Source organism: Vigna angularis, chromosome 4, assembly GCF_016808095.1.
Source record: "Vigna angularis cultivar LongXiaoDou No.4 chromosome 4, ASM1680809v1, whole genome shotgun sequence".
Classification (NCBI taxonomy): Eukaryota; Viridiplantae; Streptophyta; class Magnoliopsida; order Fabales; family Fabaceae; genus Vigna; species Vigna angularis.
The window spans coordinates 38,463,900-38,478,741 of NC_068973.1; the positions used below are offsets into that span (position 1 = coordinate 38,463,900).

At 31.6% G+C, this 14,842-nt stretch overlaps 1 protein-coding gene and 1 pseudogene across 4 annotated transcripts; one reads left to right on the forward strand and one right to left on the reverse strand.

Annotated features, from left to right (window-relative positions):
* The first annotated feature begins 74 nt into the window (after positions 1-74).
* Positions 75-5,172, forward strand: LOC108331950 (uncharacterized). Of its 4 annotated transcripts, none has more exons than XM_052875895.1 (8): positions 78-339; positions 460-501; positions 912-1,037; positions 1,715-1,950; positions 3,559-3,595; positions 3,990-4,047; positions 4,153-4,260; positions 4,957-5,172. In XM_052875895.1, the coding sequence occupies exons 1-7, from the start codon at positions 244-246 to the stop codon at positions 4,221-4,223; spliced, it is 666 nt and encodes a 221-aa protein (XP_052731855.1). In that variant the 5' UTR covers positions 78-243; the 3' UTR covers positions 4,224-4,260; positions 4,957-5,172. The 4 variants fall into 4 exon arrangements, with proteins under 4 accessions (XP_052731858.1, XP_052731855.1, XP_052731857.1 ...); XM_052875897.1 differs by having other exon boundaries at positions 4,987-5,172; XM_052875894.1 differs by lacking the exon at positions 4,957-5,172 and having other exon boundaries at positions 4,153-4,704.
* Positions 5,173-5,602: 430 nt separating this feature from the next.
* LOC108330122 (squalene monooxygenase SE1-like) lies at positions 5,603-9,877 on the reverse strand (annotated as a pseudogene).
* Positions 9,878-14,842: the final 4,965 nt, after the last annotated feature.

The window sequence follows — 14,842 nt, forward strand, 5'->3', positions numbered from 1 at the left end:
CAATATAAGAAATGTTTAATTTCCTATGGCTCGGTAATAGTAATAACTAACCGCAATTTTATTACTATTAATTAACAAATAAAAATCTTACCAGAGAGAGAGTGTTTGTGAATTGGCAACGACTTCGAATGGGGAGTTGCGAATAAAGCGAAGATAGGAAAAGTGCTGCAAAGGATGTGGTGTGTGTTCATTTAATCGTGGAATCGGTGGTGATAGAAATCGTCGAATGCTATCTGTGTTGCAATGAAGGAGGACCCGGAGAACGATAAAGACAAAGACGCGAGGATTTGGGGAGCTTTACTCTTCGGCTTAATTGGCGCCACCTTCACTACCTTTGCGGTGATTCTTTTTCTTCAATTTGTTTTTCTCAATCGATCTTAGGTTTTGCTCAAGAGGATTACAGATACGGATTTTATTTAATTTAGCTTTCGAATATTAGAATTGCTTTCGAATTTGCAGGTCGGTCCGCTGCGGAGGAGTGTTGATTGGTGCTATGTTCAGGTATGGAAAGTGAATTAAAAATTGTTACGAGCTAAACGCATAGAAATCTGTTAGAGCGATCCTATTAGTAATCGACGGTTTTACTTTTTTGTATGATGTACGAAAATTGTTAGGATATGTTTTTCTTTGTATGTTATTCGGATGATTTGCATGTCGGAGACCTGGACGGCTTTGGTTTTTCTCTTCTCGATTATTATCGTGTATCAATTAGTTAGAGACAAATGAGTCTGTAAGCAATTTTGTTAGTCTTTTGACCTGTACATGCATTCGATATGCGAGACCTTGTATTTATCCCTTTTCTGTCAACTAGTATTATTTCACAGTTTATGGTAAGTATCTTGTAATTTGATGATTCAATTCTCGGTGAAACTGGTAGTGTAGTGTTTTGAACATGTTAATTCTTGTTGTAGCTAACGAGGACACAGTCACATAAAGGACACAGAAGTGGGTCGTTCCGAACATCATTTCAAGAAGAGGCTTGGAGGAGGCACAATAAGCGACTGCAAGAGGAGTACGAGGAGGAGATGGAAAGAGTGGTGAGTTTTTGTTGCTATGCTCGCTACTTGTATACTTTTGTTCTTATTGTTTTTATATGAACCTTGCATTGCATTTTTCAAATTTTAGATGGAATGGTGTGTTGTGCTATATTTTTTTCAGAAGGCTGAATCACAATATTTTGGAAAAAAAATCATTTTTAATGCTTCATAATGAGCCAGAAAGAAATGCAAAGCTTAGATTGCATGAATGCTTGATTGGATGGTTGTAGGCACCTTAGCTTAAGCCAAAGTAATGTACAACAATAAACCTAAGCTGATGGGATTCAACAAAGGCTGACTGGAGTAATTCTGTAGGGCAAAGAACTCACATTTAATGAGTTTTTGAGGAAAAAATAATCTCATTGTTATAACTATGATGAACAATCTAAATGGTATAAGGCACTGATAACGTGTTTAAGTCAAAGATGATAAAAAAATACTACATAAATCTTACTGAAATAAAAAAATCCTAATCGAATATGAAATTCTAACATGAGACATAATTGAATCAAATCAAATATGAAATATTAAAGAGTATTTTCCTGAGAAACATATAACTTATTATTAAAGATCGAGTCCCTATAAATGACATGATAATCCCACTATTACACTTTAATCCTTATAAAATGTTTTTTTAAGTTGTAGCACTTGATGATTGTCCATATGCACTTTTGAAGGAGCGAATAAGGCGTATGCAAAGCGTGTTTAACAGAGAAAGGAACAAGTATAAAAGAAGCTACGAGAGCTGGAGGGAAAACGGTCATGGTGCATATCATCAGCATTACCAGAGAGATGATTGGTACTGGAAGACTGATACATCCTTTAGAGATCGGAGGACCAATTATCGAGAAACTCCAAGAGAGACTGGAAACTATGCATTATCACATCACTACTCAATTTTGGGTCTTGACAGGTACTCACAAAATGTTGAATAACTGGTCAATTTAATATCTGGTTTCGGGATAAATATAACTGGTTTTGCTTGCATCACTTGTGGATGTAATATAGCTATTCGTACTATAGAAATAACAAAAAAAGAAACAAGTGAGAATTGATTTGAGGGGAAGAAAATGTCTGATAAGAAGAAATATTATACGGGTCCCTTATAAAATACAACCACAGAATTCAACAAACAATCTCTCTCTAAGAAACATTTTTGTTAACATCACAATTAAGATTGCAAAAATGATCCTGTGATCTTTGGAGCCAGATACAAGGTGAATTGGTCACTGGATTGTGACTCCGCGAGATAACAGTGAGGATCACAAACTTGTCTGTACAATTGTGTGATGGCCAGCCCTATTTCTAGTGGAATTCCAGGCCAGATTTTGGGACCTGATTTGAAAAATGCACCTTTTCATCCAATTTTCACTCCATTTTGTATATTTCAAAGTTCCTTCCTAGTCACATGACCAGTGCCCTAATTTTCTCGTTCCCCTTCTTTGACTCAAAACCCTAATTGCTCAGTTATTTATAGTTCAAATCTTTTGGCTTTGTTGTTGGGTGCCTGTGACTTCAGTTTACTTTGTTGTGTACCCTGATGTTGGGTTTGCCCTTCTGAGCAACTTGTGCACACCCCTGTTGCGTGATTTGTCTTTGTTGTGCCTTTCTTTTGTCCTTCTTTTTGTCTCTTTGATCCTGCTCTGCTCTATTTCAAGAGAACATGGTTTGAATCTATCTTCTATGATAAAATTGAGTTTATAACTTATGCCTAATTATGAATTAAATCGGATCTTTAAGTTTTTGAACTTTTAGTTTTAAGTTTAATTCACATTCTGTGATTGGATTTATAGGTTATTTTCTTTATTTATGCTATTTAATGCATATGTACATGTTGCTTAAGTTTATTTTTGCATTGTGGTTAAGATATTCTATCTTTCAACCCCTCCCTATCTTTAAGATATTGATTTTTGACAACAATGTTTACCAGCATTTAATTACAAAGCTAAACAAGAATCAAGTTTATGATTTTGACACATACTAACAATTGCAACATGCAAGCAACTTGTGATGCCGCTGGTCATACTGGTAGATCAGGAGGAGCAGGCCCAATTGGATAATTTTCCAGACCTGACAAGAAACCCACAGATGGAGAGTTTACTAAAGGAGGAAGGGACTGTTCCATGTGAGGAGAGGTTGTTAACTGAATAGTTGCATAGGTAGTTCTGAGAGAGATTTTGGGGTGGTGAATCAGGTATTCTAGAGTAGGAGTTCCGAATCATTCTGCAACAGAGTGAATCTTTTGAGGAGCGTCATGCTCTGGGAGAAGGAATGGTGTTTCTATAATGATTCTGCCATTTGACCGTATTCTTCTTATTATTCAACAAAGCCACCTCTGTTATTAATTTCTAATTCCCCAACTAGTTGCAATGTTGTTTCCATATTTTGCTTTAAATGTAAATGTGCAACTTTGTAAATATTAAAAGATCACGTACAAGTGTGTCAATATTTACATAACAAGTTAGCGTGCTTGTTTTAAATTCATGATTAGTCATTGAATTATTGTTTTCATGAACCTCAGGTTTAGAAAAGCACCATATTCAGATGCTGAGATTAAGGTAACTAATCTTTTTTGTCGCAATACCTTGCATATGACTTTTACTGGTTTACTATGATTTTATAGAAAAACGTGCTTGTCTTATTTTACTTTCAGATTCTATGGTATGTAACATGTGACTAGAACATAGAAATCATCTATGATTTGTGCTTATTGCTTCAAAAAAATTAAAAACCCTGCCATGACTTGCTTCCAGTTTACCAACAATTGCCCTGCCATGAAACCATAGTATTCTATATTTAGTTACGAAATTGTCATAAGTTAGTCCTCAGTTGATTTCCTATAGCGTGTTTTAATTTTTGCCAAATATGTTGCCATTGTTGGCACTGCCCTGTATTATCTACAGTCTCTTGATATTCTGTCTTCGTTTCATTTATATCCTCTTATCTTTGCAGACAGCATTTAGAACTAAGGCAAAGGAGTATCATCCTGATCAAAACCAGGATAATATTCGTAAGTATTGATTTATCAGAGCATACGATCGTGTTGCCTCAAGCCATAATAATAATATTATTATTATTATTAAATAACATATCCGTGTGTATGGAAATGTCACAGAGGCTGCTGAGGCGAAGTTCAAGGAAGTGTTGACTTCATACGAGGCCATAAAAAACGAAAGAAGAAACTAGATCTGTTCAACTATCCTGGGACCCGAAAGGATGCGAGGTATTCGAAAAGGATTACTAAAGTTCCTCATTACTTCATTGACATATCATCCGGCTAAAATATAGTTGCTACGTGATTAAATTTTCTGCAATGACTAGAGAATTAGATAATGGTGTTTTTATTTATTTTTTTTCAAAATCAAATATAAGGTTATGTATTGAATATTTAGCATTCCAACCACATATAGTGCCCCTGTAATGTGGTCTCATTAGATTCGAGGGGGTTCTGCTAGGCCATTAATTCACTTCATGTACGCAATTGGAGACCTTCAAAGTAACCAAACTGTAAGTGCATTATTATTACTACTATGCATAGCACACGTTCCATGCAGTATCCCTGTCAATCACTGATGCTGCATTTAATGTTTAGTCACATCACTAACACTTGGTTTGACGACCCATTCATCATCCTATTTTAACAAGGCCAAGTTTTATCGTTTTGGAATCTTGATTTTAAGTGCTGACTTTGTAGTTTTTTGTAAACTAATTATTTATTAGGCTGATTACCTCGTAGCAACTTAAAAAGTGGTTTGCTAGTTAAAAAACTGATCCCTGTTAGCTTCGTGATTAGAGATTACATTTGGTAATTGCAGAAAAATATCTTAGAATTTTAGCTCCGCATTATGTGCATTGTACTGATGATATTCAATTATGTTTTCCTCCTTTTAACAAATAGAGTGTAACGCTTGTTTAACAGACTTGCATAACTTGTCTGTCTTGTACAAAGTATTGAATCAGTGGTAGCGTGACTTGATTGAGTAGCAATGTCCTCGCCAAGCCTTGATTGAGCGGCAATGTCTTCGCCAAGCGCCGAACCCAGGGACCCTCGATCCAAATGCTTTTGAAGTTTAAATATTGTCCCATGAAGTGTTGGGCATACTATTTAAAATGTTTGATAGCGTCCCTTTATATACTTGACACGTGTTGAAATCTTATTTTGGTCATCACTATTATATATATATATATATATATATATATATATATATATATATATATATATATATATATATATATATACTTCAAAATCTGCATCAATTATGTACCAGATGAGCTAAATTTGAGGTGATTTGCAAAGTGAATTAGCTAAACAATGGTTTCTTATTCAATACCTACTTTTTCTTTAGCTTACATTTTGTCAGGTTGGTCCTTGGGTTTAACAGTATGTTGATCATGCATGTCAGAACTGCAATTGTTACGCTGCTGAAGTTTCAGCTTTTGCAACTTCAGCGAAATTATGTGTGAAGTTTTAAATTATATTTCCTCAGGATCCATGAGGCACTTTAAAATATAAGTTGTAACTAGTTAACAAATATTAAAAAGATCACCTATTAATTCTAAATCGATTTTATAGAGAACTCACGTTAAATCTGGATTGCTTTCAAATGTCCCAATTGAATACGGTAGATTTCTAAAGAATAAAAATATCGGTAGCTCATATTGATTGATTCGTGAAGACGTCGTTGAATTCGAGTTTAAGTAGCAGGGGGATTTCGGTAATAAGCTGGAACGGTTTTAGGGAAGAACATCTGACGGACTCCTTCTGCCTTAATTATTGGCATGATGATTCCGGATGCACTCTGACAGTAGATAAAATAGGTTTTTGCGGTTAGATTAAAAGGAGTTTTCCGACTAATTTTCCAGATGAAAGAACAAAGAATACACAAATTTTGCTACTTACAGAAATTAATCGAAGTCCAATCCATATCTGTTTAGGTGACCGAAATGGTAGCAGTAATCGGCGACACCATATATTGCAACAGCAAAGAAATGGAGAACCAGGGTCAAGGGCCGAGGATTTAACCCGAAAGCAGAGAGATTGGTCATTCCGAGAATTGACCTCCAAGACTAAGATAATCGAAGCAGGCTTGGCGCATTTCCTTCCTCGCTGGATCAGGTGATGCGCAAAAAACCTTATAAAGAGTTCCTGCTAGCGTATTTATAGTGGACGCCACAGGCTGCAAATTAAAAGATGAAGATAGTTAGAATAACATATTCGTGATTTTTGTGTGGGAAAAAAATAGGTGGTTGCCTCAATTCAGTGAATCGATGTAATAGAGCACATTACTTTTCGCAAGGTATAAAAGGATTCAAGGTATTTGCAAAGGCTGGATGCATCATTCAGATCATGCAAAGCCCTAAGAAGATTTCAAAGCACTACTATATCAGATAATGGAACAGTCATGCCACCCCCTGTTAGAGGATGGCGCATGTTGAATGCATCTCCCATCAGTAGGGCTCCGGGAGTAGGATGGGGAGCTGCTAGGATGCTTGATGCTGCCTTTGTCCACTGCAGCTATGAATGCGTCATGAAGTTCATGAGGAACCTGCATTCAATTTTCCCTTATCATTATCCAACACTATGAACTGAGAATGCGAAATAAATTCCTGCTCTTGTTGAATTTGTAGAACTTCTATATATATATATATATATATATATATATATATATATATATATATATATATATATATATATATATATATATATATAGGTACCTGTGGAGCGATCATCGTCTTCAAATACTTAGCCAATTCACCATTGGAAATAGACGGAACTTTCTGACCAGGAACATCAACTAGACAGCGGATTTTTGTACTACTTATTGGATAGAACAGAACTGGCGAAGGTTCTCCCAGTATGGCATGGCCATGATTTGCACAAGGAAGTTCGCAATTCTCCAAAACTAGGCCTACGAAACAAGAGGGCACATCTACCTATAAACAAAGCATCGTAATCAGGAATACACTAAGCAAACGTTAACATTTAACCGAGAGAAGGTGAAACTCTCCAAATGAATAATATCAAAATGTTAATTCCTGGTATGAAAGGCTGATACTTCTTATATATAGGTACCAAGAGATAAACCAAATTTTATTTGACTTTGGAAACTAAATCATTTGTTTAAGCTTAATAAGTTGTATTATCACCTTAGGATTACAAAGAGAACGACGCAAGTTTGAAAAACAGCCATCACAAACAATGGTAAAGGGTGCACAAACTGATAATTCTTGACTATCCTTGGTTTTGTACTGCACGCCTTTAATTACCCCCTTCTCTTCGAGTAGGGAAGTAACTGTTCCTTGCTCCAGTCTTACACTGTTAAATGAAAAAATAATTAAGTGAATAAATAAATATGTATGTACGTGTGTGTGAACAAGAAAGTACCTTCAGTTCAAGTATAGAATGGTAGGTCTATTTTCAATCGTTAAATATAATATTTGAATTATATTAGCTTATAATAGTGACCACTTACAGCTATATAGCTGTCTGGATAATTGGAACATAGGGAGATAACCTGATTGCATACGTAACTTCAAACCTAAGTAACATGATTAGAATATCAAGCCAAGTCAGATCAAATGGCATTGATGAGAGAGTTTGAAAAATCAGATAAAATGATGTGCTACTCAAAAACTAAATCCTGTGTAGTAGGCAGGTGCGGCACCGTAGCAACTCAATTTTTATAAGAAAACCAAGAACTGCAAAGTAAAGGAAGAAACCAAATACTTGAGAAGGGAGACAGCCTTTTTTCTCATCCTCTGAATAAAACGTCCATTGTGAAAGCTTCTGCCGGCAACATCTGAGTGAAACTTTTCCAACGGATAAGAGAGTCTTATGTGTTTCCCATCCTTGAAAAGAGCATAACCAAACACTTGTTGAGCATCAATTCCACACAATCTGCAGTGATAGGGAATCAGTGGTCATTCTACACTTTGCACAAACCATAGTTAAAATGACCAAACAAATGTGTATTATTTCTAGCACTCGCGATTAGTCACAGTAGGACTATTATATGCCGAATGTCCATAAAGTTAAGTTAGCATTACCTTCAAGTCCTAGCTCAATTAACTTGAGATAACCTTCAGGCTATAGCAACTCTCCAACAATTCTGTCTGGTTCACTCAAATCTCTTTCAATGACAAGTACTTGACGTCCATCCTATGATAATTATGCTATCAAAAGTTAATTGTGAATCTGTTTGAGAAAACAGTACTTAAAAAGGCCCAAAAAAAATTCTGCATTCATACTGATCAAACGCCACAGCGCAAAAATTACTAGAAAAAGGTATTATGTTCATACATTCAGTCTCTCTTCCATTATAGGTTCCTTCTTATCTTCCTCTTCACTTTTTATCAAATTATTTATCGTATTTACCAGCTCTCTCTCTTTGGCATCTTTTTCTTTTATACCTAGCCAAAAAAAAACCCATGAAAAAGGACACGGAGAAGGATAGAACCAGCTGGACCGCATAACTCCTAGTCCTGAAGCACATATTGCTATACCATCTAAAAACTACAATCAACCAATATAAACAACATCACTAAGCATAAATAAAGAATCTCTGTCAATAAAAGTGAAAATTTCTGGCCATACGTTTAAATTGGACGCAGGATAAAGTAATACTAAATAATCCATTTTTTCTGTCTGTAAATATCTCTAAAATCGAACTGTTTATTCATGGAGGTATTGTGAAATTATGCTGTACCGTGGTCTTAAAGTTAAAAACCAACAAAATCTTCAAAACATGTACCTCACTGCTTGTCCTTGGATATTTTATTTAAAATAAATAGATTAAAAAAAATTAAGTACCTAAAGTCTTGTTCATCCGAAATCAGACTATCACATCTTCAGCTGCTTAGAAGAAAAAACAAAATCGAAGTCGAGAGTGTTCGACTTTCAAAGTCATCAGGTGCAGATCGATCCCCTACCAACGGATTAGCGTAGTGTTTCTTCAACACACGTGTGATCGATAAAATCAGATACTTCAAATCGCCCAAGCAATTAGGAAAGCAATATTCGTAACATTTTTTTTTTCTGAAATCTCACAAGAAAAAAGTACTCTAGAGCAACTTCCTACAATCACTATTCCTTCCTCTAATAATCTCTGTCTCTATAGCGCTATAACTACATGCAAGCGAAGCTTACTCTAATGCGCATCCTTACTGCCAACAACCAATCGAACAATCATTATTAAAGAAACAACAACGCATTTTTCGTCCGGTTTTGGACAAAACACAAGAGTAAGACAAACAAAGAAGAAACGGGTATCGAAATAGAAATACATTAAAGGAGACATCAAATTCAAAATACCTTGCCGAGAGTGTAAGCCAGAGCGGAGCCGGCGACACCAGCTCCAACAATTACGACATCAACTTCGCCGTCGCGCTTCGACGATCTGCATTCTCCGACGACAGTGGTAATGTTTTCGGCGCACATAGCGGCATCGGTCTCCAACTAAGCGCAACATTTCTTCCCCGCGAAAACGAAATTGCGAATCGAAAACGCGCTCAGCGCGACGCATATGATCCATCCAAACACGTAGGTGTCCAACATTTGGAGGAACCTCACAGAGACGACGGTGCGGTGTTCTCGCTCTAGTTTCTCTCTGTAACTCGCTGGCCGTAACGAGGATTTCGAGAAAAAACTTGTTTGCGTGCGTTACTTTAGAGAAGCGAGAGAAGTTTCAGGAAGGAACGAGACTTTCATACGTAGACAGGGTGGTGGCCATGGCATGGATCCTCTAGCTGTAACTGAAGAAGAAAATTCGAAAAAAACATGTTTTCACATTAATTTGCATCCCTTTGGTATTAGCACGGGACATAGCACACGCAAGTCTTACCACCACTGTTTTTTTCCTTTTTCTGCTTTTTAAATTTTCAATTTTCTATATTGCATATAAAAAATTAGGATAAATTATCACTTCACTCAATATATGTGAAGTGTGGTGAATTTAATCTAACCAATTCATTTTCTCTATAAGCTATAATTAAAAATTAATTGTATGATCATTTTTACATTAAATTGTAAAATGTAAAAATTGATTCGTACTTTTTTGTGTTATGAGACTCAATCATAGTTTTAATTTTTTTCTAAAGAAAAAATTAATAATGACTGGTATATATTTAATAATCTATTAAACAAAATTACTTAATTTATAAAATTAGTTAAATTGACTTAAAGTTATTGATTTCATAAAATAATATATATATATATATATATATATATATATATATATATATATATATATGTATGTATGTATGTATGTATGTATGTATGTATAAATTATTTTTAAGTATTGTCTAAATTTAAATATAAGAGTACTTAAAAGATAACAAAAACTGAATTAATTAATTTTAATTATGATTCATATAAGTGAACATAATTGCTTTCTTCATTTAATATTTTTTAATAAAAATGCTTTTATTTATATATATATATATATATATATATGGAAGATTATTATATAACATCTCATTCTTAATAGTTTTAAATTATTATTATAGATATATCACGTATTTAATAATCAAGAATAGTTAATATAAAAAAGTTTATAAATTATCATTACAATTATCCAAAATATAATTATAACTTAAAATTTATACACTACATATTAGACTAAGAATATTTACAATTCAGCTATAAGTTTTTTAAATGATAACTAAAGTGAACAATAACTAAACTATTTATATATATATATATATATATATATATATATATATATATATATATATATATATATATATATATATATATATTAGGACTTTCACTATTAAGCACCTACTCCACATAAACCTTATCATCTATTCACATCAATCAAGTATCATTTAAAAGGATAGACCAACAACATACAAACAAAACAAAAGAATAAATTAACTTATCAAAGAATTAATCATGCCCACTAAACAAGTTAGAACATCACAATTTAATCTCATATTAAGCAAAATTTAAACATATCAATAAGATCTAGACTTGACAATCCAGATACATGTATTGATATATTATACTCTAGCGGGTCATGCACTTGTAGTGGTGAAACAACTTGTCCACCCAAGTTACCACATAAGGTTAGTATGTCCACCACCTTTGATCAAAAGAACATCAAACCATAGACTATGACCTCCTGCTACTCTTCACCATATAACTCATCGTTCTCTGCTTAAGATTGGATAGTTATTAGAGTATTAGGATAACCTCTAAAATAGAGACTCTATATCAATACATACATTACTTGAAACAACTAACAAGAACTTCACCTTGGAATTCTCTTCACACCTACATAACCATATACATAACCTTGCTTACAATTCATATTATAAATCAATTAATACTTCAGAAAAGCATTAAAGTATTAAGACAACTTAAATTCAATAAGGATTAAAAGAAAACAAAAACCAAGACAACACATAAAACACCTAGCCGACACCCATTTCGTTGATTTATTTTTTTGGATAATTGATTATTGCATTTGATAATCAATTATTCTAGATAAATTTTATGCAAAAATGACATTTTGACTGAAATAATCGACTACCAAATAAGATAATCGATTATTCCAGAGAGTTTTGAAGAAATAATGAAATTCTGACTAGAATAATCAATTATCAAGTGAGATAATAGATTATTCTTGTCAATCTTTTACAACAACTTGATTATTTTATTTGGTTGCACCTAAGACCAAAATGACATCATAAACTGTAGAATTGATTCAAAAACAAGTTTATAACTTAAATTGGATACCAATTTGGTTATTTGGTCATGAAACAAGATTCAACTGATTAACTTACAACTCAAAACTCATGTATGAGTTTTCTCATGCTTTCAACCAGATTCCTAGTGCACCAAGTAGCCAACTAAGTCCAAAATGACCTCAAAGCAAACACCAAAAATTTGATTTAAAAGTCTAATCATTCTTCTAAACTTTCACCTATCAAAACCCCATTTTCTTGGCTAAAACTGACCACTTCACTAATCTATTACCAGACCAAAAACTCAATCAACTAATAACTTTATTAAAATAGCTACTCATGAATAAAAATTCATCAAAACTCAACCAAAAACCTATAAACCTACAACTTAAGTGTTTCGTTACATCATAGTACAATTCACGAACCAATTAATCCACTAGACAACACTTATCACCAAAAATTCACCAAGAAACATAAATCAGCAAGCATATTATCATATCAATTACCAAATTTCCATTTGTAGTTACTAGTGCGCATCATTAATAATTCATTAATTAAACATCAATTTTATTACATTTTAAACATGAACACAAACTTATATTCTCTAAAAATAATTTAAAAGATATTGGTTAGCTTCCTTTACCGTTTAAGATCTCACACAACTTCTAAAAGATAAAACAACCCTCTTACAGGCCAAACGATTTTATCGACTCCTACAAAATAACTAATCATGATCAAGGTTCCCTAAAAGAACCATTAATCAACAATGATATGAAAAGAAAGATTGAATAACACATGGGAATAAACTAAAATTGCACATGACTCAAAACAACCAAACGAAAGAAAATGAGTAGAAATTTACTTACTCTTTTACAAGAATTGATCGATTAGAAATGGAAGTCTGATTGTCGTGATCGTTTAGATACTCTATAATCATCAAATAAATAACTCAATAAGAAAAAAACTAACATAAAAGATAGATGAAACGTAAGAGATAAAATTTAGAAAGGTAATAAATATCTTAAATAACAAGACTCCTTTATAAACTTTATATTTAAACTTTTGGTTCTTAATATTAAAATAACAAGATATCATTATTTAAAACAAGTTATCATCTCACTAAATTCTGTTTTTCTAGATTCTTACATACCACAACATTTTTAATTATTATTTTTCAACAATTTAGTATATTTTTTCATTTTCTTCTATATTAATTTCTTTTGTTTATCATCATATTTATGCTTTCTTTCTATTTAGTTCACTATCTTTTGTGATAAATTTTAATCATCTTCTTTTATAAATATTTTTCTTTTTAATAATCACATTCAATTTATAAAATTTAATACACGCTTATAGTGAATAATCTACTAAAACAGTATTTGTCTCTTTTCTCAAATACTTATGGAACTATTACATATGTTATTTATGATAAAATCCAAAACAAAATAGCGCGCAAGGCCTCACAAGATGAGTATAGTATATTAATTTTTAATTATGGCCTATCATTTATTAATCATTCTTAATTTTATTTTATTTAATCTCTTAATTAATTTTACTGATTACATTTGTGACCTATAATTTATTAATTATAATTCGTTTCATGTTTAAAATTTGAAATTCATTTTAGTATAACAATTGCCGTGGACATTGCGATTGGATTGGAACTATGCACAATATTTCTCAATCATTATCCAAACAGCGTTGATACACTAAAATAGAATGTAAAAGTTGAGAAACCAGTGAGTACCAAAGTAGTATTTTGTTGCTGTAAAAGTAACCCATTTTGAACTTCAAACAAGAGAGATTGAAAGCTCCCTACATTCATGGTTTTCACTAAGTTAACAAAATTACAATATTCAATGAATCATTTACATCAATTTACGTAAAAATGTTAAAAAGAAGATTTTGAGCATCAAGAAACTGTAAAAGAGAAACAAGATGTCAAAAATAACCTTTTGATTGTAAAATTTATTTTGAAGAGATCTTGAATTTAAAAAATAAAATCCAAGATTTGATTGTTAAAAAATTACTGTGAAGAGATATTCAATTTAAAAATAAATTTTTAACAAATATTTAAAATGAATTAAAAAGAAATTTTAAAAGAGTTATAATTTAAATAAAATCGTTGTGTACTTGTTTGAAAAACTAAAATTGAAAATAAAATGGAAAGAAAAAAACATTGAGATTTTAATTTGAGAAATAAATGAAACTGGATGAAAAGATTTTCAATTTTTAAATAAATGGAAAGAAAATTTGATCAGTGAAAAAACTAAATTTAATTCGATTCATCGCAAGTTAATAGATTAAACTACTGATTTAATTAATTATAATTTTTTAATAAAATATAATAAAAATTTTAATTTAAATTTAAATAAAATTCATTCTAAATATAATTTAAAAATTAAACTCCAAATATAATTAAAAAAAAAAATTATAAAACAAACTACTATGTACCATTAAATTATTAATTTTATTTATTTATTTATAATATTAAAATTTTAAATAAATAAATTTATAACATAAAATAATTTTAAATTTAAAAATAAGTTAACGAGTCAATCCAATTTACTATAAATTTATATATTTACGTTATTTATAGGATATGTGGAATATTTAATAATATAATATAATATTTAATTGTGATTGAATGTGTTAAAAATATTCCATTACATGTTAATCCAATATTTGAGATATAATAAAATAATTATACAATAATAACCAAGAACAGATATCCAAAAAAAAAGTAATTGAGTTACCATTTAATGTACAAACCTCATCTTCTATTTCAAAACTTTAATGCATGTTGCATATTATGAGAGGACATTTTGGCAACATTATTCATTTATAAGTAAAATATATTACACAACAACGAAACTTATAATCATCATATATTATTTTTAAGGGTTACATTTTCATTATTTTATTTAACATTATTTTAATGTTTGAGATGAAACAAATTATTTTTTTAATTTTTAATTAGTCTTGTCTTTTTAATATTTATTACAAAGTACAAAAATTAGAAATATTTTACTAAAATAAAAAAACAGTATTTTTCAGACAGTAAATCTTAAACCTTGAAAATAAACAAAAGAGTAAATTATACATTTGTCCAATATAGA